The sequence below is a fragment of the Ailuropoda melanoleuca genome, chromosome 6, assembly GCF_002007445.2.
Source record: "Ailuropoda melanoleuca isolate Jingjing chromosome 6, ASM200744v2, whole genome shotgun sequence".
In the NCBI taxonomy this organism is placed as follows: Eukaryota; Metazoa; Chordata; class Mammalia; order Carnivora; family Ursidae; genus Ailuropoda; species Ailuropoda melanoleuca.
The window spans coordinates 79,867,181-79,890,196 of NC_048223.1; the positions used below are offsets into that span (position 1 = coordinate 79,867,181).

A 23,016-nucleotide genomic window follows, 5' to 3' on the forward strand; every position below is an offset into this window, starting at 1 on the left:
TTATATATATATATATATATATATATAACAGAATACTACCCAGACATAAAAAGAAGGAAATCCTGCCATTTGCAACAACATGGATGAATCCTGAGAGCATTATGTTAAGTGAAATAAGTCCAAGGGAGAAATCCGAATACTGTATGATCTCACCTATATGTGGAACCTGAAAACAAAAAACAAAAAACTGATCTCACAGAAACAGAGAACAGATTGGTGGTAGCCCGCGGCTGGACATGGGGGTTGGGGGTAACAGGTGAAGGTAGTGAAAGGATATAAGATTCCAGTAAGATGAATTCCATTCATTCCATAAGATGAGTAGTTCTGGGGATGTAATGTACAGCAGGGGGACTGCAGTTAACAATACTGTATTGTATATTTAAAAGTTGCTAAGAGAGTAGATTTTAGAAGTTCTCTCTTTCACACACACACACACACACACACAAATATGCAGCTATGTGAGGTGGTGAATATGTCAACTAACCCTATTGTGGTAATCATTTCTCAATACATGCAAATATCAAATCATTACACTATATACCTTAAATGTACATAGTGTTGAAGTCCATTATATCTCAGTAAAACTAGGCCAAAGAAAGGAAGCAAATGTTATAAAATAGTTAAAGGCAAAAAATGTAGCCACTAACAACCTGATGAAAATATAGCTGAATATTTAACTGATCTCAGGACACCTGAGAGTTCTCTGTTCAGCAGGCACTTTTTAAGCATAAAAACTGTAGAATAATTCGCAAAAGAAAATATACACAATTACATACAAATTAAAAGTTGAGATACTTCAAAAATTATCATTAACACAATTAAAGGGCCTTTAGAGAAAATGATAACCAGTGCCCACTGGAGCACATCCGATGGGATTTACACACCTGTGATGGCAGTGTGATTAATAGGAGATAATCCAGCCATACCCATCAAGAGCTTTGAAAGTGTTCCTATTTGTTAAAAGCCCAGTAAGTGTGCCTCAAGATAATCAATTGCTTTTTGTTCAAAGATTATGTACAATAATGTTTATCACAGGGTTAATTGTTAAAACAAAAAATTTTTGAAGTAAAATGCCCCACAATAGGAAATGGAAATATCTATAGGTTAGAGTCTCAGGAAGTCCTATGGAGGCATTGCAAATCATGATACCCAATAATAGACATGATTAAATGCTCTGGATAAAATACTAAGCATTAAAAGAAAAGAAAAAAAGACAAGATATAAAACTGGGTGATCCATATTTATCCATCTGGGAGGAAATACACCAAAATATTAATCATGCTTATCTTTGGGTATTGGAAATATGGTTCACTTAAATGTTTTTCTTTATATATTTCTGTGCTTTCAAAATATCCCACACTGAACATGAATAACTTTTCTAATGAAAGTTGTCAGTGATTTTTAAGAAAAAAACACTAAGTTCTGCCTTGCAATGATTAAGTCCAGAAGGTCAACATGAAAGGTTATTGTTTTGTCAAATTGCAAGTATTTGACCTTAACATGTTTCCCCTTCTGTGTTGAAATCAGTTACACTGTAACAGCACAGACTTTTTGATCAATCAGTCGCTGACATTTATTGAGCATCTACTAATCCCTAGGTCTTGGTTTGGCTTGAAATTGTATTCTATTCAACAAGTGTGTCACTTTCAAAATTTCCCATCAACGGGTAGAATTTCAGGGTGGGTCACAGGGTTTCAGGGGTGCCTGAACAGCTCGGGAACCACGCACAACTCTGAACACAAATCTCGACCCTCCGACCTGTACTCTAGATCTCTCTCCTTGATTCTCCCGTGCAGGCATCAAGGAGCACACTGGGGGCAGCAGTATCTGCTCTGATGGAGAACAATGGTGTCTGTCTGTCCGCAGAGCACTCCCGCTCCCGTTTGGCTGCCTCAGTATTCAGCTGCATGTGGCTGTGTTCTGAGCTTGTGTCAAGGTTACTTTGTGAGCTGAGTAACCTGGTGCAAAGACAATGCTTTTCTTGAGAGAGGAGGGCTAGTTGGTCATCACGGAAGGCACAGATTTCCTCAGACATTGATTGGGCTGCAGCTAAGCAGCAAACCCTGAGCTTTCTGCATAGAAAGAGGCTGTTTCCGTACCATGTGGCAAACAGATGCTAGGTCGTCAAATGCCAATGAGAACAGACAATTTCTATGGAGAATGTGCCAGCTAGAACAGACTTCTGTACAACTCACCCAAACCAGAGGGCAACATTCTCTTCTGGATTAACAGAAACACTAGAATCGAAGAAACAGACTTCTGAAGGGAGGATTGGAAGCGCGATCTTTTGCTTCCTGAGCTCCCCATGTAGTCTAAGGAATATGGCAGTCCCTCTCCCCACTACCAAGGTTGGGGCTCCACCCCTAGCCAAGGAAGCCTTTCTTCCCAATAAGACAACATGGCAGCCCTGGTTATGTGCACTGACCTCAGAATTCAGCTCATATGGTTTTAAATCCCCGATTCATTGTTCAACACCTATGACAACGGGGAGGTTGCCTGACTTTTCTATGCCTCCAGTTCCTCATCCGTGTAACCGGAACACAAAACCCCAGAGCAAGCCAGCTTATAGGATAGTGTTAAATGAGATACTCTGTGTCACGTCGAATGCACCACAGATAATAAACGGTAGGTTACAAAAATAACAACCAGCTAGCAATGCAACCAGTTTGGAAAATTCCCTCTCCCTGTGCTTCTGTGTTCTCATCTCTCCTATCAGAGAGCTGGCCCACATCACACGCACGGCCTGCTTGGCCTCCGAACTTTGAAGTTTCTCAGATCCCGTATGTAGACTGGGTGACAGGCAAGGAGGAAGCTGAGACAGGCTGGGCAAGGGCCTGACTGCACAGGGAAATCTGAGCGCGCAGTGCCATCTAGCCTGCTCCGAGGACGCCGCTCTGCGCCTGTGTTTCTAACACACTGCTGCATCTTCCTCTTTTTATTTTTTTAAAGTATAATTACCAGAGCTTATGTTTCACAGTTAATGCTGTCAAGCCTTTTAAACTAATTGGTCTTTTATAGAAAATTTAACTGAAAATTAACACATCTTTTAATAACATTGCCTTAACTTTAATGGCACTTTGCCTTTCGTTTATAATTGCTCTAAAATTGTCATTTTCCATGCCATAGCTGCCATTTTTTAGATTTGCTAGTTTTCATGGTGTAGATTTTTATTTTTAGTATTTTTTCTTTCATGAAGGATGAGAACGATTTGATTTTTTTTCCCCCAATCCCGGGCCTGCCTGGCCCGATGTGACAGCGGTGGTACGTTCTGGGTGCAACAGAGCACACTCCCTTTAGCCACATGGACACTGGCGCGAGCTCTTCTGTTTCGGGACGGCCCATGGGCTGTCTCTCACCTTGGGAGCAGAAGAAATGAGGCTCTTGAGTGGAGTCTAAGGAAAAGGGCCAGGGAGGAGCCATTTGTTTATGTAACAGGGTACTGGATTAGCTTGGGCTGACGGAGAACCTGGTCTGCTTTATACCACCCTCCTGGGGTTCAGCCGAAACCCCAGGACAATTAAGAAAGCAAATCATGTGGGTCCATCCTCCAGATGGCCACATTCTTCAGTCTTACCAACATCAGCTCCGTTATCGCTGGCAGAGACCAGCTCTGATATTGGAGACTAGAATACAGAAACATATAACATACGTGTGTGAGTACATACACATACGTGTATATATGTACACACATGTAATAAACCCCCTTCTTTGTAGTTACATTTGATCTGAAGAAATATTGGTTTACTCTGTGATTTTCATCTACCTTTGCCCTTAGTTGACTACCCCAACATGATAAGGGGTTGTTAATATCATTCCCGTTAACAGTTGGACCCAACTGAGGCCCAGACAGTGGAAAAGACATACATGGCTACTGGTGAGCTGAGACCGGAGCCGGTACGTCCTAATTCATGGGTCAGTGCCACACTGTTTCTTCTACAAGACCTTGCCTTTGTTATGAAGGACTAATTCACTGAACATGCAAATACCCACTCTGGGCATTGGTGCAGTGGGCAAAGACACGCCTGGCACAAAATGTTCATACTGAAGTTTTTCTTAGGCTCCTGAGGGATTCCGCAGCAGGGATTCCAAGAAAGGTGAGGGGTCAAAGAAAATGGACGTCATGTGCTCATCCTCCTGACCCAAAGGACAAACCTATGGCCAGAAGCCCACGGATGCTGTCTAACCACAGTCATGCAGGCTTACAAATATAGAAGTGGGAGGCCTGTAAGTTTGGTTCAGTGGGATTCACAGGGAGGGACCAGTGGGATGAGTGAAGCAGGCCTGGGAGAGGTCGACAGGGACCAGTGCGGGCTGTCGTTAAAGGAAGCTCAGCTCAGCTCCAGCCAATTGGTGTTTTGTGGGTTATTTGGGAATCTGCTCTGTGATTCCAATCAAAATAAGCTGGAAATCCATATTTTATGTGTAATCTTATGATTTTAAAATATTGGCAAAAAAATCCATGTAAAAATGAAAAACTTTGGGAAATGCAGAACTTGTCTGTGGGATGGGTGTTGCCTGCAATGTGCCATTTTGAGACTTCTATGAGAGACGACACATTAGAAGCCAGATATCAATCCAGGTCCTCAGGCCAATATATTGTGCTGTTTCTCTTCCCTTCTTCTCTTAAAATGAGTGCACTAGGATGGAGTGTGGGACAGAAAAATAATCAGGGGTTACTTCGGGAGTCAACTCTGTGATGGGTTTGCCCTTCCAGCCAGCACACACAGGAAGCAGTGACCTAAGGAGGATCCTGGTGGTATCCAAAGGAAGATGAGTGAAGTGCTTAACCCTAACTTAGAACTTGACTGAACGTGGTCTTTTGTACTCAATACTCACAGTGTGCACGATGGCTCTGCCTGTCTGACTGCTTCTTGCATGTCCCTGCCCCATATCTACTACATTCCAACCACGACGGCCTTCAACGACTCCCTCACACCTACCAAAGTCAGCTCAGCACCACTGTTCAGCTTTGCCCCCACCTTTCTTCTGCCGTGGAAGGCTCGTCCCCTGCGCCCCCAGGGGCTCTCTTCTGATTTTTCAGTGTCAGCTTCCAAGTTTTCAGCTGAGACAACTTTACTCTGACCATTTGGCTAACACAGGTCTCCACCCAAACGATTTTATGTTCTTCAAATCTGTTTTGCCCATTTGATATTATTCATTACTACTACCAATGGTAGCTTTCATTACTGATTGACGTAATCATTTACATAATTATTGCCCACTAGAATGAAAGTTCCAACAACATGAGGGCAGTTTTCCTTTTTCTTCTTCCACTGCTAAATCGCCAGGATCCAAATAGTGCCCGGCATTTAGGTAAGTGCCCAGGGAGGCAATGATCAATAATAATAAATAGAGTATCGAGCTTGTCATGCGTGGAGCGCTGCCCTAATCACTTTACAGCCTTAGTTCCCTTAATTATCTCGACAATTCTACAAGGTAGGTACTATTATTATCCCAATTTTAAACATGATAAAACTGAGGCACAGAGAGGTTAAGCTTACGCCTCCAGTAAACGCTGGTGATGGGATCTGCATTCGAGCAGTCCGGCTCTCGGTTCGTGACTTTTCTGCCTGGGGAGGGGCCAGGTAGAACTCAAACTGGGGCTGCAGTGGGGGGAGGAGGTGTCTGTAGAAAAGAAGTCTGAACACACGAGCGCCGGTTTCAGCTCTGAATACAGAGACGCTCCCTTTCATCTTTCCTGTGGGTGCGTGAGAGGAAAGTTGGTACCACTCTGAAAAAATACATCGCTGAGTTGTGAGCCTCTTCCTAGAGGCAGATACCCACAAGCATAATTATTCCCTCTGATCATGTGTTTCTGCTGCTGGTTAGCAGGAGAAAGCCACGAGGCCATGTCTGCAACATCCCTATCTGCTCAGGGATGCCTGTGACGAATCAAAACATTATTCTTCTAACAAACAAAGCAGTAAGCAGCAGGAGTTGAGTTATGAAGGACAATATTCCGGGGATGTTTAGACACATGATTAAGGGGCAATTTGGGGGCTAGAGAAAGGAGATCATGGACATCTGAGGAGGTGTGCGAATGTCACGACGTTGCTTGTAAGCAAAGGCCTGGGAAGGCAGTTTACCCCTGGCTCCCGCTGCTTGGAGGGGTCTCAGTTTCTCCATTTATATTCCTGCCAACCTGTTCAGTTCCCTCCTAGTCACTGCCTTGGTTCTTGACTAACCTCCTGGGGTTTTTTCATAAATTAGGGCTGGGGTGGAATGCAAAGAAATCACAGGTAACGTTTTTGTCAGAAGGCCCCGATTCAGCTGGGTCTGTTGAACCAGACCCAATGCAAGACGTCACCGTGGAACCTGTGCATCCCAGACAAGGGACACTGGGTCTGGAATAATCAGATAGGTGTTTGGACTAATGACCTGCAAAGTCACTGTCGGTGCCTCAGTTAAATACGTCTTGCTTCAGGTTTATTCACATTATCGTCCAAAAGATCAGACACTGTAGCTGAAATGCCTTGCACAGTTCTGGGCCCTCAATAAATGAAGCTGATGATGATGACAATGACAGTTACTAGATTCCTGAGACTTTTTTCCCCAGGCTGGAATTCAGAAGGAATGCTGCTGGCAGACCCATGGCATCCATACAAGCCTTAGCCACTCTCTCCCAGACACTTCAGTTTGCATTTCAAAGATTAGAGACGGCTTTTTAAAAATTTCAAGCCAACCCACTTTGATTTTTCATCTGAGTTTCCAAGACTGATTCCCTGGTGGTGCTACAGACAGAGAGTGGTACAGCTCAGAGCCAGGGGTGCCCCTTACCCCCACCCCACGGCCACCCAGTGCCCCTTCTGTTGGGCAGGGGTGAAGTTCTTTGCTGCTTAAAATCCATTTTACTGGCTTACTGGTATGAAGGGCTGGCATCACTGGTGTGTGGCCTGTGCGGTCACCCACGGTCCATGCTCAGAAGGGCTCCTCACTTGGCTTAAAGCTCTGCAGTCATCATTTTGAAATTCTTAATAATGTATGAAAAAGTGGCCTTGCTAATTATATAGTTGCCTGGAATATCCTGCATGTCTGATATGTAGAAACATAAATAATTTTATAAGTTTGGATTTTATAAAATGTTAATAGCGTATTTTGGAGCTCTTGAAAAAAAAGCTACTGTACACAGTTTAATCATCTTTTAGTGAGACCGGTCTTCTGTAATCTCTCTAATTAGGATCAGAAGTAAAGTGAAATTTCCAAAGAGATGAGTTACAGAAATCCATTTGAAACTGAAGACCGGTACAGACAATTTGACCCTGCATGAGCACATCCTGTAGCTTTCATCATTCCTTCTGGCTTGCTTAAGGAGTTTGCCCAAACTGAGGCCAACATCACTAGCAGGTAGAGAGGTTAGGCCCAGAACCACCAAGCCATCAGAAAGAAATCCCAAGTCCTGGGAAACCGACAATGCCTTCTCTAGTGACCTTTTTCTTTTTTTCTTGGCTTTGGAAAGCAAAGGTCTGGCATGATGCCTAGTCAACCTTAATTCAGATGAATCTTGTTTCATAATTATTTTTAAATCCATCATTCTAATTTTTAAAATAAGATATGCTTGCAGTTGGACCACATTCAGGAATATAGAATAACCTAAATCAGTCTTAAAAAGCTTTATGTTTTTTTCTTTCCTCAAATAGAGGTTCTTCTGGGATTAGCTTTAATGAATAGAGAAGAATAATGCGTAATTAGCATATCAGTTGTTTAACACATTCAGGAGAATAGCCTTCTTAAGCACTTAAAGAAACGTATGTGTATAAAAACTCTCTGAGCTCTGTTTATGGTTTTAATGTGTTCAATAAAACTCTTTTTCATGGATTCCTCAAAGGTCAGTTTTTATCCAGCTTATGTCTGTATTTTCATAAATTGTGAATTTGAGAATTCCAAAATAAAGAGGCTTTTCTCTATAATAAATAGACACTCAGTGGGAACACTTCACAATCCCCACTTATAACCCATTCTAGAGTCTGCTTTTGCCTTTTGCAGTTCAAGAGAGCTCCATGAACTGGGGCCTACTTTTTAATTGTTATTTGTTTTTGGTCTCAAAAGTGAAAAAACAATGCCTTGATTGTTTGGTGCGTATCAAGTTAGAAAAGAACCCAATGATGCTTTTTGACCCCTCGGCCAGCCCACCCTCCTTCCATTGCTACTACTCCATTCCTTCCCGGCAGCAGGGAACTGGCCAGGCCTGACCCTCATGCATGGTCCTCTCCCAGGACTTGCATTTCAGTGACGGCCAGTGACCCAGGAGTCACCCTTGACACTTCGTCCTCCTCCATCTTCTGCTCGTATTCCATCTACCCCCAGGTCTTATCAATCTTCCTGACCAGCACCACTCAGATGCACCCTCCTCCCTCCAGCTCTGCCAGCTCTGTCCTCATCCAAACTTTGAAAGCCTCATATTCAGGCTTCCTGCTGCCATCTTGTCTCCTGAGCCATCCTCCACACACCAGCAGAGACAATCCTCTTAAAACATAAACCTGATCACATGACTTGCCAGCTTAAAACCAACCTTCAGTGCCTCCTCATTGATCTTAAGAGAAAAACCAAAGCCATGAAAATGAGTTTCTTGGTCTTACAGGTCCCACCTTGCCTCATCCTCTCCTCTCCCTCTCTCACTGTGGCCCAGCTACGAAGGCTTTCTCTGGCCTCCTTAAATTGTCAGGTTCCTTCACCGCCAGGTCTTTGCATTTGCTTTCCTTCTTTGGGGAGATACTCTTCCCCCACAAAATCTCCCCTCTTTCTTATCCTCCTCACACTTTCAAGAATTCATCATCAAACGTTTATTTGTACAACAGTCTGACGAACGTCGGTATCCCCTTCTAGATTGCAAGCTTTGTGTGGTCATGCTCTCTCCTGGAGCCCCAGCTCCAGTCCCAGGCCATTGATGTTGGAGGTTGGAGGTGCTCCACTCCCATATCCCGCACCCACTCACCGCACTCATGAGCGAGTCCAGAACACTGACTGCAAATGCCGTCCCACATGCAAATGGCTGCGTGAGGTACAATTCTGTGTCGGGATCATCATCATCGTCTTGGTCCAAAAACTGAACGTTAGTATCATTCACTAGAAAAAGTGTAAAATGAGAATTAGCTCAAAAGACCACACACACACAGTGAAGCCAGAGAAAGAGCAGGCTACTGATTTAGCAACACTGAAGTCACCAAAAGGAGAGAGAAGCATGGGAGAAGCTGTAGATGAATCTTGGGGTGGGAGCCAGGGGACTCAATGGACTGCTCCTATGTGATTGCTCGAGCTTCCCAGGCCTGGAGCGCAATGAGTTCAAGCAGCCTTGCTCCATGGCAGACCGCTGGAGAACGGCTGGACAGTGCTGGTCAGTCCTTTGGTATAGTTTTAGAATCATGACTGAAAAACACCCTGAAGTGTTTTTCGGTCGCCAAGTCCTTTGAGAGATGGACGTATTTCAAGGATGAGTAGCCATGAGTAGCCATGCTGGGATGCTAAGTTTAGCCACGGGAAAAGAAAGCAACTTATCGAAACCGAAGAGCAGGAGACCAGGAGCACAGCAAAGGCGCATAGCAAGGAATTCACCTGCAGGCAGGACCTACAGCCTGCCCAGGGTCGGCCCGGGGAGGGTCTGGTGTTCCTAGCCCTGAACCCAGGCCCACCCTGACAGGCCCTGTTTGATAGAACAGTGACCCCAGGTGGGATGGATGCCCGGCTGCCTCCGGCTGCTTGCTGACAAGGACTCGCTGTGCATTCCGGGCGGCGTGGGGACGCCCACGTTCTCCCTTTCCCCTTCTACACAGCTCAATCTTTGATGCGCTGCAGCTCCAGGAGAAGAAGCATTTGATGCTGTAGCTCATTTCCATCGGAGGAGGCCTCAAGGACTCCTCCGGCAGGCACGTGCAGACTGATCGGCTGTGTCACTGAGATGTCTTTAACTTATTAAAAATTAAATGACAAATTAATTTCCATTCCCATCTTGGCTTCAGAAATTATCAGTTTTGCAGAGCAAGTAATAGGGAAGAAAGTGTGTGGTGGGGGAGGAGATGATTTCTGGAATAATTATGGTGCTTTTAGGAAAAGAATAGATGAGGTTCCCTTTTTCTGATTCCTTTCTAAATGTATCAGTAGTGAATTCTCTTTCCTAGAGTTATTGTTTTAATTTTTTTTTTCCCGAACGTAACTTTTTGGATAACTTTTTTTTCAACTTTTGCTTGTTTATTGTATAAGGCAGAATAAATGATAATAGGATAAAAGGCTAAGCATGGAATTAGTTTTAAATGACACCGTCTTCTTTCTCTAGAGAAAAATTTTAATGGGGGAACATCTTTGCTCAGCAACACTTGAATTGCAGGCTGGTGGATAAAAGTGCAAAAGCAGGATCTGACCAGTAAGCTTTGAATCCAGGCTCTGCACAAACTCTGTATGAGCAACGCATTTCATCATTCTGCACCTTAGTTTCTCTCTCTGAAAAATGGGAGAAATAATAGCAGCTCTCATGAGATTGTAGAAGGCTCCTATGAAGTTGTACTTGGTAAGCCTGGCCTAGGACCTTGATAAATGTTAGCTGCTCTCAGGATTGCCTTTCTGATTAAAGGCTCTGTCTACCCTACTACATTATGAAAATTCCCAGCTTCCCTCCACCTCTCTCAAAAGCAAGTAAGGCCTTGCTCATGGATCCTACAGGGCCAAATGGTAGCTTTTCTTCTCCTCCCTCCATTTACCCAAAAGTACACTGGAGGCCACAGTTTAGGCTTCCTGGTTTGTGAATCAGAAAACGTGAACTCCGGACAATCTGCAGAGGAGCATGGTTTTAATTACTTAGAAGAGCTGAGGGTGGTGTGTGCATTGACACCCCAAAAGGGGTGGTGTCTATTATCTCTTTTCAAGACCACAGGGAAGGCTGCTAGTATGCTTGCAGGGGAAGTGGTCACAAGTAGGGAGAGATGACTAGATTGTCAGCGAGCCAGGCATTTCAGTCATTGGGAAAGAGCTCCAAGGCAGGAACCAGGGTTCAGTGAAAATGCTGTGTATTGTTCTGGGAGAGTCTCAGAGGGAGAGCAGACAGTGTGACCCAAAGCATCTATCACAGAACAGTAATTATGTGGTGCTAACAGGTGATTTTTTAACCCCCCCCCAAAAAAAAAACGTTCTATGGTCATAGATGAGTGGAAACCAGGTTAAGTAGCTTTAAACACATGTCCTTCTTGTGGAACTTCTAGGAGCTTTTGACCCACTAACATCAATTGAAACTCTCCAAATGGATGAAGACTGGAATACACTATGCAGTTTTAAAAACCCATCATTTTCTGTGCTTTTTAGAAGACATTTTGCTGGTTTGGTATCATGCAGAACACATCTCAGAACATGTAGGTAAATAGTAAATATACTGGGGGTGCGGGGAGGCGAAGTGGTCAGACCATGATGGTATGCTTGCCAAAGCTGGTATGACTACCAGGGAAAGAGGGCTTAACGCAGAAGGTAAGGGTGATGTGAACACATGGAAGGTTCTCTGAGCTCAGAGCAGAAAATCTGGTGAGGGACAGGGATTCATTATGCTAACTGAATGCCTGAATCATTGCCTCAGATTTGCGGCACCAAACCTTCTCTTTTCTCTTCTCCTAATCACAAATCGAGATAGCCTAGTTAGTTGGCAGCACACGAACGCCAAATAGAAAAAGAAATCCCTGGCAGTAATGATTTTGAAAGGCCGCTGAAGGTTTCTGAGTTGAAGATACTTGGATGAATTTTCCAACCAGCGGCCTGGCCTGCATGAGCTCCCTGGGCCTCTTACAAACCCTAAGGTCCTGAGAAGAGCAATCCAGAAACCTAGGCTTTTAGCCAACTTCTCTAAACATGAAAAAGACACCTCTCCTACTGTTGGAAACAGAAAATAGTGTGCTACTTCTTGACCTGAGTGAATTTGTCCTGATAAATAGCTACGTCTACAATAATGCAGTGCTGAATGGTGGACAATTTATTCCTTAGTTTCTAGACACCTCACAAGCAAGATTACTGTGTTAAAAGCCTGCTCTCTTATTTTGAAATATATTTTGGGGCCAAGAGAATGGCATGTTCGTTTCATTTGTGAGTCATCCGAAGGCAGGCGCTCCCCACCTCTCTATCCACCCCTCTGCAGAGCAGCACTTTTGCTGTCTCTATTTAGAAGATCAATCCCCCGTTCTGAGACCCGCTGCTGATGGGTGCCTTTTACAGAGTTATTAACCCAGTCACAGGGAAGTGTGAAGGGCCTGACAAATGTAGGCATGACCAGAACCCTTCATCTTCCTGGTGAGTCCACTCTGAATCTCCGGGAGGCTCTGGGCCAGCTGGGTGGGGGTCAGAATGCAGGGCTGTGCCTCGGGGGCTGCTAACCTCATCCTTGGCACCCTTCTTGAAATCTGGCTTTTGTAAGAAAAGGTCCCTTAGGACCTGGCTGCTTTTATGGCTTCAGAACGAGAGCTTCTGAGAAAAGGCCTCATAGGAAAAAAAAAAAAAAAGGCAAATAAAGTCAGAATAAAGGAAAATAAACAGCTGGAGGGAAGGCTCCGTCTTAGGTTTCTTATCTTAAAATTTTTATATTTCTCCTTTGACTTTCTCTGAGAGCTGTGAAGACATGTCAGTCAAACTGACAGTGTGTTGGAAGAGGAATATAAGGGAGAAGGCGGGAGAGCAGGGGGACACAGGGAAAGGCGGGGGGAAAAAAGGCCCAGGCCAAAGAAAATGAATTAGAGCAAAGATGCTTTGGAAACAACTGCCAGGTCAGATGGGTGTGATCAAAGGTTTGCTGATGCTGTGTGGGGAAAAAAATCATTAAGAAAGCCCAGAACAAGACAGTCGATTCCAACCAGAGCCACAAATAAAACACATTCAAAGCAGTGCCATGGGGTAGTCTTTCTGTTACAGCCCGTGAAATAAAAAACAAGCCGATGATAGTTGGAAACACCAACAACGGAACAAAAGGCGATACTGATGTGAAGGAAAACAGTGCCTCTTACCCAGTTCGGTTATCATTAGAATGTGCGTCCCACTGTTTTTTTCCTGATTGACTGATACCAAAGGCAACTTGCCAGGTTTAGCTAATTGGATACAGCATTTAAGGGTTGGGGAAAGGGAGTGGAGGAAAGTACAGAAAAAGAAGAGCGTGAGGAATAACAGAGAACACATTGTAATGCAAGGGGACCCAGCACCATGGGTGGTTAGTATTGTCTGTCGTGGGGGGAAGAGACCACTCAGCAGCTTTGCAAGTTCACAAATGGTAGGAGGGAATGCCGTGGCCGGGTTAAAAGTTGGGTTCCACTGGCCAGTGATCGTGGCCCTCCAAGCCATGATATTTTAGGCCAGAGTAGCATTCACTGAAAATGGTCTTTAGCTGAGAAGTTCAACTAGGATAGATTAAATGCCCATTGCCTCCACCCAGTTCTCAGAATGGGTTTGGCTTAGACCTGAGGCTTCATACCTCAGTGGAGGACTCTGATTGCAGGAGCTGTCTGGAAGGGTTTCCAATGAAAATCACCAGGAAGAGTTCCATGGATTATGCCTTTCCTCCTTTCCTCCGCCTTCCCTAATTTATGCCCCAATCTCAAATCCATCATCTCAAGCTCTGCTGAGAACAGTGACCAGCACGAAGGAAACTGTCTATTCATCTCAGGGAAAAGATAGATCAGTTTTCCTTTTGGTAATCTGTCATATTGCTACCCATACCTCTCTACACCTCCCCCCTCCCAACAAACCCTACAAGAGCCCACTATGCTGAACGAGCTAAGAAACAGGCTACCCTCATATCCTACATGGCTGGAAGAGAGGACAGCAAAATCTGCCCAAAGCTGACATTCACCCCTACCTAGTTCAGTAATGATGGGGATGTTGACCCCAGTCGTGATGGATGGCTGGCGTAACATCCCGTGCACTGGGCTGTTATCTGGAGAGGATCTGTCCATTCCTGGAGGTGTGAACCCTAGTGGAAAAGAAAGAGAGAAGGGAGAAAAGTCAGAGACATGGAAAGCTTGGGAATAAGATGAGTATAATATACATACACAATAAAAAAAAAAGTAGTTTGTGCATTATTCACAGGTTAACAATTAGCACTCCCAGGGTAAACTCTGATGTGTTGCTTTTGTGAAGGACAAAGTAGGAGGCCATTGTAAATAATTCTAACCTGCCTTGATAGCTCCCTAAAAATGAGTCTCTACACCAATTATTGATCTTGCTCGCAGATTTCTCTTCCCCTCACCTTCCAGGCAGACAAGAAGATTGTACCTCTGTGCCTCCATGTGACATAGGAAATGCTTTGGCCCATGAAAAGTGAAACAATGTATACCATCGCTTCTGGTACAAATATTTGACTTTCTGCCTCCCTTCCCAGACTGTGGCAACCATGGGAACATGGGTTACTATGGAGATGAAGGCTGGACGGTAGCCTGGACAGTAACCCAGACCACAAAGCATTCTGAGTGAGTGAAGCGGTGATCTGTGTTGCTTGAGGACACCGGGGATTGTTTTGTTGTTGTACCACAGCATAACCTAACCTATCCTGACTATTACCGTAAACCAACTAATTACTTATTCTCTTGCCAGGGAGTGACTCAAGCTGGGGTTTTTGACATTCTGGTCGAAGGGAAGTGGGAGGAAATTTGCTTGGGGACTTTTAGGAAGTGTTTCCTTGCTCTTAGAAAGAATCACACAGGAAGAGATTCTCTTAAGAGAGTCTCTTTTAATTCACTGGATATTGCTCTTGTACCTGTAGTGCCTAGAACTGTGGCAGCCATCTTGCAACTAGGATGGGCACCAGCTGAAGACAAAGCCAGCTTAATGAGACTGGCTGAAAGAATGATGGAAAGACTTAATGATAGAACTATCCTTGAGGGAGCACCCGGGTGGCTCAGTCAGTTGAGCACCGGCTCTTGTTTTCAGCTCAGGTCATGATCTCAGGGTCATGGGATTGAGCCCTGCATTGGGCTGGGCATAGAGCCTGCTTGGGATTCTCTCTCTCACTCCCTCTGCCCCTCCCCCCACTCTCTCTCTTTCTCTCTCAAAATAAACAAATAAATAGGATAGGAAGAACTATCCTTGAGTTACTAAATTAGCTAGCCTTAGAGCCAAAACCAGCTGACCTCAGGATTTCTTACTACATGAGATTTTATATACAGTATATACAAATGAGATTATAATATACACTATGATAATGAGATTATGTAGATATTTTATATATATAATAATTATATATGTATATATACATATATACACACATATAATTTCTTAAGGTAAAAAATCCTGAGGTAGGATAGATTGGTTTTGTACACACACACACACACACACACTATATGTATACACACACACACACACACACACGCACAATTTTATATGTATGTAGTTGATTCTTCCATGACACAGATTTGAGCTGTGTGGGTCCACTTATAGGCGAATTTTTTTTGATAAATAGAATACAGTCCTGTAAATGTAATTTCCTCATGACTTTCTGAATAACACTTTCTTCTCTCTAGCACACTTCATTTTAAGAATATAGTGTATCATACACACAATATACCAAACGTAGGTTCCTCAACTGTTTATGTTTATCACTTGGGCTCCAGTCACCAGTAGGCTATTAGTAGTTGAGTTTGGGGGTCTTAAGAGTTATACACGTATTTTCAACTGTGCAGGGGGCTGGCACTCCTTAACTCGCCCATTGTTCAAGGGTCAACTGTATATATTTTTCCTTTTGTGTAAGCCTAAATGAAGAATTTTCTTTTCATTTTCAGTGGAAGACGTCCTAACTACTGCATATGCCCCCGGCTTGTCGGGGGTCCCAGAACTCCCCGGTGTGCCAAACACAGACCTCATACAGTAAACGAAGGCACGGAAAATTGGAAAGTAGCCCACTTGATTTCTGATTTTTGCTGTTTGGGTTTCTCAGACCCAAATCCCAAGACATCTTAGAGTGAGCCTGGCCCAACCATAACTTCAAGGCTGAATGGCTGCCTCTTTAAGGATGTGCACAGAGACCTATAAACATGAGACATTTATTTACCTCATATATTCATTTGGTGAAAATTAATTTTATCAAGTGAAGCACATGACAGGTGCTACCATCAACTCTGTGCTGGCTGCAAGACCCAATTTGCTCCCAACCTTAGCAGACAGGCAAACAGATGTTCACATTCACTTTGGTTTCTCTTTGCCCTTGGGGGATTGGCTATGTGCACTTATCAGTGAATTAAGGACTTGCAGATACAATGTCACTTGCTTAGTTTCCAAGGACAAAATTCCAAATAGACTATGTGGCCAGATCCCTGACCTAGTCTCCAGTAATGTGGCAATGTTGGATTGATTCTGGTTTATGGGATGTGTGAATCTTCATCTATATCAGGAATGAAATGACAGGTGTTCAACAACTGCCTGTGTTTTTGGAGGTGCATAATGCATGAAATGCTAGCAAAATATACAAGGGTCTTCCTATTTTCTGCTTCCCTGTGTATAAATCTCATACTATTGAATGCCATACTTTCAGAAGGAAAAGAAAAGTTTTATTTACTCTTCATTCTCTGATTGCACTTAATTTTATTCTTTGCGTTGATATACTGGGCACAGGGTAAGTAATTTCGAGGGACAGTATAATGTCCCTCTTTCTAAACTTTGGAATGTGTATTTTTCAGCCAACCACACAACCAAGAACACGCATTTTAAATGCTAGCTGTTTTCTTCCCCAGAATAGCGAAGGGGAAAACTAAACTGTTTCCATCAGAAGTTTCATTCAAAAGCATGAAAAACTCCAAGTGACAGCTGTGCAGGTTTGGTGGATGTGACGTTTTTGAATTTCTTCAACTTGACAAGTAAACACCTTAAATCGGTAATGCTATATGCATAATACATGGCCTGTATTTTGACATCCATCATCAAATGCTGACTTGAGAAAATATGGGTTTGTGCGTCAAGGAATAGCACCCATAAAACAGGGAGAAATGCAGGTCACACGGTATTAGGAAAACTGTATTTCATTACAGAACCTGCAACAAGCCACAGCATCCTTTTACTTTATCTTATTTAAAGATTCCATTTTCAGCTGTGAAAAGACTCAACTCCTTTGCATGAAACCTTCATTTAGAAATGACATGCTCGCCTCATAGGCCTACTTCATTTTGCTTTCATATTCCATTTTCCCCTTCGGTCGCCAAGCCTGGTTCCATTAGCATCTGCAACTGACAAACTATGGTGGGTGTCCAAAGACATCTCTCCATTAAAAGTACCTTCTCTCTACTATGCATGACCTCAAGAACAGGCTGCTTTTGTTGGCAAGAAAACTTCGGCAAAGATAATGTCTCTTTCTCCTTTGCTACTTTTCTAGCTACCTATTGTTCAAAGCAAAAGGCAGAGACAAAAGAAATAGACTTCATCTTTTTTTTTTCTTCCCCTCCTATAGACTTGTGTTAAAGATGAACAGAATTCGTTAACATTGTTGACTTAGAGGTCATAATATGGTTTGAAATGATGGGGCTGACCCTAAAGGGCCTTGGAGAGAAGAGAAATTCAGGCACCTTCCTTCAGAAGAGACGACACAGTCTGGCCCTTGATGACATTTATCCTATTCGTCATAGCTGCAGTTGATTAAGGGACAGCTCTAAGTTGTGTCCAGGTTTCCTGATTGTCTTGCTCCCCATCCCGTCATTGTTACTGCAGTGGATACATCTCTGACTACATAAAACAGCACTCTAGTTCTGCATTTGCAAGCACAGGCCCGTGGAATATACTCCAGGGATCATCATCTACGACTGGAGAACAGTGAAACTGGCGACCTCTCCTTTCATTAGTTAAACTAACACTTGAAAAATTAATTTTAGAAAAAAGCACTTATTTTGCCAGGAGAGAGGACTAAGAATGTTGGCATCAGAGAGATAGGATGAGAGGTTCTCAATCTGGAAATATTCAAGTCCAATCACTCTTACCGAGATGGCCTCCTGATTTTTTAGATGTGTCCTCACTTTCTCTTTTCAGCATGGCCATAGGAAACAAGTTTGGAGCTAAAAATGACTTTCAAAGATGACCTGATCTCATTAAATTGAGGGCCCCTCCCCGTTCCAATCCTCGAGGGCAGATGGGAGGGGCTTATATTACCTTTCTGGGTTTTCTATTTTATTAATCTTCCTAGATTGTCTTTAGAATGCCTGCCGTAGAGAAGAAATAGAGTGGAATAGTTAAAAGTATGGACTTTGAAGTCAGGTGTCTTGGGTTCAAAATCTGTTTCATTTACTTACAAGCTACATAACTGTGAGCTCTGACTTTCTGTAAGCCTCTGTTTCTTTCTCTATAAGCTGAAAGTATATCCTACATAGGGCAATTTTAAGGATAAAATGAAATAGTGTATTCAAAACATTTAGTATAATTCCTGGTATAAAGCAAGTACTCAAAAATTCGACCACTGTTGATAATACCTCACTAGGTAAATATTTATGGATAGGTATAATATCCATCACCACTTCTTCCCTATGGGTAAAGAATTGAGGAAGCTTTCGGCTTATTAAAAAAAAAAAATTCACGGAGAAAACCCTGGAAAATTAACGGGAAGGCAAAGAGCAGTGTGAATCCATTTTGGTAGGAATAATCAGATCAATTCAGTGATAAAAATGAATTTCAGAATATCTAAGGAACAAAGATTTTTGCATAGGGAGATGGTTAGGATTTTCTTCAGGTACGTCGAAAACTGGGGCCAGTTGTTAAGAAAGACTAAGAAAGTTTCTTAATTCCTTACAACAACTGCAGAGTCTCTCTGGAGCCTTCTTTTTTCAGACCTACTCTCCCACTATTAATTATTTAGGGATATAAAACTTCCTCCATGAGTTTCAAGCCTCCTAAAATGGTTTTTACTACTCTCTGCATTTTTTTTCCAGCATTTGTGTTCCTAACCATCAGTGCCACTGTTGGGTTCAAGTGAACAAAACCAGCAGTGTCTAATGTTCTTTTCATGATATGGGTTATTTCAAAGGCTGGTAGCACTCAGCACCCGCCAGGGAGGTTATCTTAAGTAATTTAAGTTCCTTTAGTTTCATGAGACAAGGCCATTTCAGTTAGGATGGCTTCAAGTTAAAGAATTTAACACAAACATTTCGGCCATTCCTAAGAAGTTCACGGAGAAGAGCTAGAAGGCGATACAAAGGAGATCACCAAGGTTTCATTTGTTTATTAGTTGTTTTGGGTACCTGCTGCCTGCATGCATCCAAGTAAAGCATCCATGAGGCATATGCAGTTGGAGGGAAAGAAAAAAAGGCTGTGGCTCAGACAAGATCTATACCATCGAAAATGGCTAGACCTCTAGACTTGGGTTGGGTCCCACAGTAACGCAGAGGTGAGTGCATTAGAAAATGAGACTCAACATCACTGTCTGTACGGAACTCAAAACAAAGGCAAGAATGTTCTAGATCCAGACTGATTAAGATAATTGGGGATGAAGAAGATAGGTGTAACTAGAACCTCAAGAAAAAAATTTGCGAACATTTACTGAGTGCTTACTATATACTGAACTCTGTCCATGTAATCACTTTGGTTCTCAGAACCATCCTATGTAGACACAACTATTTTGCAGATGAGGAAACTGCAACATGGAGAAGGTAAGTAATCTGCCCCAGGGCACACACCTAGGAATCAGCAGATCTGATTACCTGACCGCAGGTCTCCTCTAAACCACCATGCCACGACCTTCATTATGAGTTAAAGCTGCAGTAAGTGCTTTGGACTTACCACCGCATTTATTCCTCCAAACAACTCCATGAGTGTTGGCACCGTTACTAACCCCATTTGGTAGATAAGGAAAATAATATTCAGAACAGTCCAAGAACTTCATCAAGCACAACCAGCTGGTAAATGGCAGATTGGGAGTTGACCAGAAGGCTGATATCAGAGCCTATGGATAACCATGTCCATGCTGCCTTCCCCCTGTGTGGGATGCTCCCTCCTTCTCAGGGACTGACCCGGGCGGGCAAGTTGGAGGCCTGAGCCAGTCTTACGTTTTTGTTGTTAAGTCACGGGGCTTGAACTCACAACCCTGATCTCAAGATCTGAGTTGGTATCAAGAGTTGAACACTTAACTGACGTAGCCACCCAGGCACCCTGAACCAGTCCTACTATTTTGCTGTTTTCACTTTTAAACAACAGCAGATAACAACTGGGACCCATTGTAGTTATGCTTAACTTGCTCTGGTATGGTAGCATGCACAACTCGGTACATATAATAAATGCTTTATTACAGCACTTTTCCATGGGGGAAAACACAAAGTACTTTCTAAATCTTCCCTAGTTAAATCCCCAAGCCTTTCCAGGGAGAGAGAGAGATGGAAATTCTTATCAATCACCTCCCCTAGAATAGATGGAGAAATGAAGGTAAGTGCCTCTCCCACCCTCATAGATTTAACATAAAGGAATTGGTTCAAATGGTGGGCCAAATTATCTTTTATTGTGTGCATATAAATGATGGTTAGAAATCCATATGCTACGTTAAACTAGGGAAATAAATTAGGCCAAGTCATCTAGCTTTGCTGAGACAGGTATTCAATATGAAGTTGTAAAAGGAAAAGATCACCGTTAAAAATGATCTATAAAGACATGTTAAAATCAAGAGAAACATCTCATATTACATCATCTATGAGATGAATTAAATTTCCTGTTAATGCCAGGGAAAAAAAATCCCAAAGTGAAATGTCAGTTGAAGTGAAGATCAATAAAAATATTTTGATAAGTAAATGCAACAATGCTATTTAACACATGATTGGCAACTGCTGAAACATAAATTATCCAAATTTCCCATTGCTGCTTATGGGAAAATTATGCAGATTAGAACTTGATTAGGCTTATATCATGAGACTCAATTTGGACTTTTAATCTATTAAGCTCCAATAAATGAGGCATCCGAATAGCTCCCCTGAGCAGTACAGTAATAGCCCCAGTAGTCATTGTGCAGCGTGTATTCCAACAAATTCTTCAGCAGCTGAAGTCAAGAAAATTCCACGTAGAGAAGCACGGCTGCCTCTGCTTTCTAACTTGTAGGGGGAACATCCATACGCAGAGGCTTGATTTGGAAGACTGATTTTTGGAAAGTCTGTGAAAGCAACCCAGTCAAGGGAAAATCTTAGTTTAACCTCGTAATATTTTTTCATAGTAGGTTTCGGGGCGTCCTACAAAGTTGGAGTCCCAGGGTTGTGAAGGCCAGGCAGCTGACCAGTGTTGACTCAATAAAAAAAATGATAATTCACCAAGGCAGCATCTTCTGACACCGTCCAAAGGGCATTTCAACCCACGGCTTTCTGCTTAGGAGGCTAAGGTGTGCTAGCCCGAGACAGGGTGCTGAAGGACAGAGTTTGCGGAGCTGGGGGGGAGGGGGTGGGGGAACGGCGGCGGGGAATGCCCCTGCCAATCTGAACCAAATAGCTCACGTGCTTGGAGTCAATAACTGGCCCAAGCCAGTCCCTAAAAGCAGAACTTAGAAACCATATAAACAGACAATTCTGAGAAACGTAAACCACACCTTTGGTTCTCCCTGGCCTCTTTACCAATCACTCTATGATAGAGACTGAAGAACTTTGGAAATCCTCCAATCAATCTCTCCATTTCACAGATGAAGAAACTGAGGCTCAGAGCCAAGGAGTTACTATACCCAAGGTCAGCTGGTGGCAGAACCAGGAAAGATGATTCTCTGCTTCCCTCCAAGTCCTTCTCCACACAAGGAACTCACTTCACGATGGGTGGGGAGAAGTGGAGGGCAACCTTGTCCCCAACCTGGTGACAGTAGTGACAACATGAAGACAGACAGTGTGACTTCACAAGGTCAGCAAAATGGTCCCCCAATATCCTGGGCACATAGCTGGTTTAAGATGAACCTGACCCCCAAGCTAGAGCCAACCCATGCTTTCCCCAGGACTTAGTGTAAAAAGACTGTTTGTTTGTGTTTTGTTGTTGCTGTTGTTTTTTGTTTTTGCTGCGGTCGCAAAGCCAGAAGGAGGGAAGTATGGGGCTGCAGGTGACCATTCAGCCCATCATGGGGCCAATGAGTCAAGAGGTGAAGAGAATAAGACAGAGCTCGGACATCATTCAAGCTTGTGGGCCCATGTACATGAAGCCACAGGCACCTCAGTTCTATGATTCTCTTTTTGTTTAAGCCTTTTTGAGTTGAACTTCTTCCATCTCTTACAACCAAAATGTTCCAAACAGAAAATCTGTTTGCTTGGCGAAATAGCTCATGCACGTCTGGTTTTATATTAAAACAAATAACTTCATTTAAGCTTTCCTTTTCACTTCCAATGACCAGGCACAAGATCTGGGTCAGTGTGACCTCCATTTCTTCTATTTATGGTAAGTAACATTGATATTGTTGGCAGTACTTTTTTCTAGAGACCATATTTGATGAATGCCTTGGGAAGCTGGCTCTACGCATTATGTAATGTACCTCATTTTTTTTTTTTTTTTTTTAGAATTTGTGTTTTGGGTCTGAATCAAACCAAAGCAAACTAAACCAACCAACCAACCGACCAACCAACCAACTAACCAACCAACCAAAGTTCTCTATAGCTGTTTGCTCATTGATTTGCATTAAGAAGACAATGTCTTTCCTTAAAGTAAGCCCAAAGAGCTTACTGTCCCAATATCTACCTCTCAAAGGAAAGAAGGAAGGAAGGAAGGAAGGAAGGGAGGGAGGGACAAAATTACTCAAACTCAAACACAACCAAGATTTGGAAAGAAATCTAATATTTATCTGGTCTAATGTCTTCATTTGCCCCAGAGCTCATGGTGTCATAGTGAATTTTCCACATCTCAATTGCTTTTTTTATTCCCTCTGCATTCATCTTACAACTTAAAAATAAGACAAACTTTGGTGATAGAAATGAAATGACTTAAAATTTTATGTGCCCTTTGACCTAAGCAATTTCACTTCTAAAAACATGTATATAGCCCTAATTTCCTTATATGAAAGATTTGGTTACAATAGTCTTCATTTGTAGTTATTAAGTAACAATGTTAAATTGAAAACAAGAATGTTCTGTTTTAGGAAAGTGGTTATGTCAAGTATAA

General features: G+C 42.9%; 1 protein-coding gene across 26 annotated transcripts in view; it reads right to left on the reverse strand.

Moving 5' to 3' along the window:
* Positions 1-23,016, reverse strand: part of KCNMA1 (potassium calcium-activated channel subfamily M alpha 1) — a 712,564-nt gene that overhangs the window by 26,814 nt on the left and 662,734 nt on the right. For 14 of the 26 annotated variants that reach the window (XM_034662731.1, XM_034662737.1, XM_034662736.1 and 11 more), the window contains 3 exons: positions 13,808-13,921; positions 12,963-13,043; positions 8,933-9,063 (listed from right to left, as the gene is read on the reverse strand). In XM_034662731.1, the coding sequence (XP_034518622.1) occupies positions 8,933-9,063; positions 12,963-13,043; positions 13,808-13,921 (326 nt within the window). The remainder of the gene's footprint in view (positions 1-8,932; positions 9,064-12,962; positions 13,044-13,807; positions 13,922-23,016) is intronic. The other 12 variants (XM_034662743.1, XM_034662732.1, XM_034662742.1 and 9 more) reach the window with 1 other exon arrangement.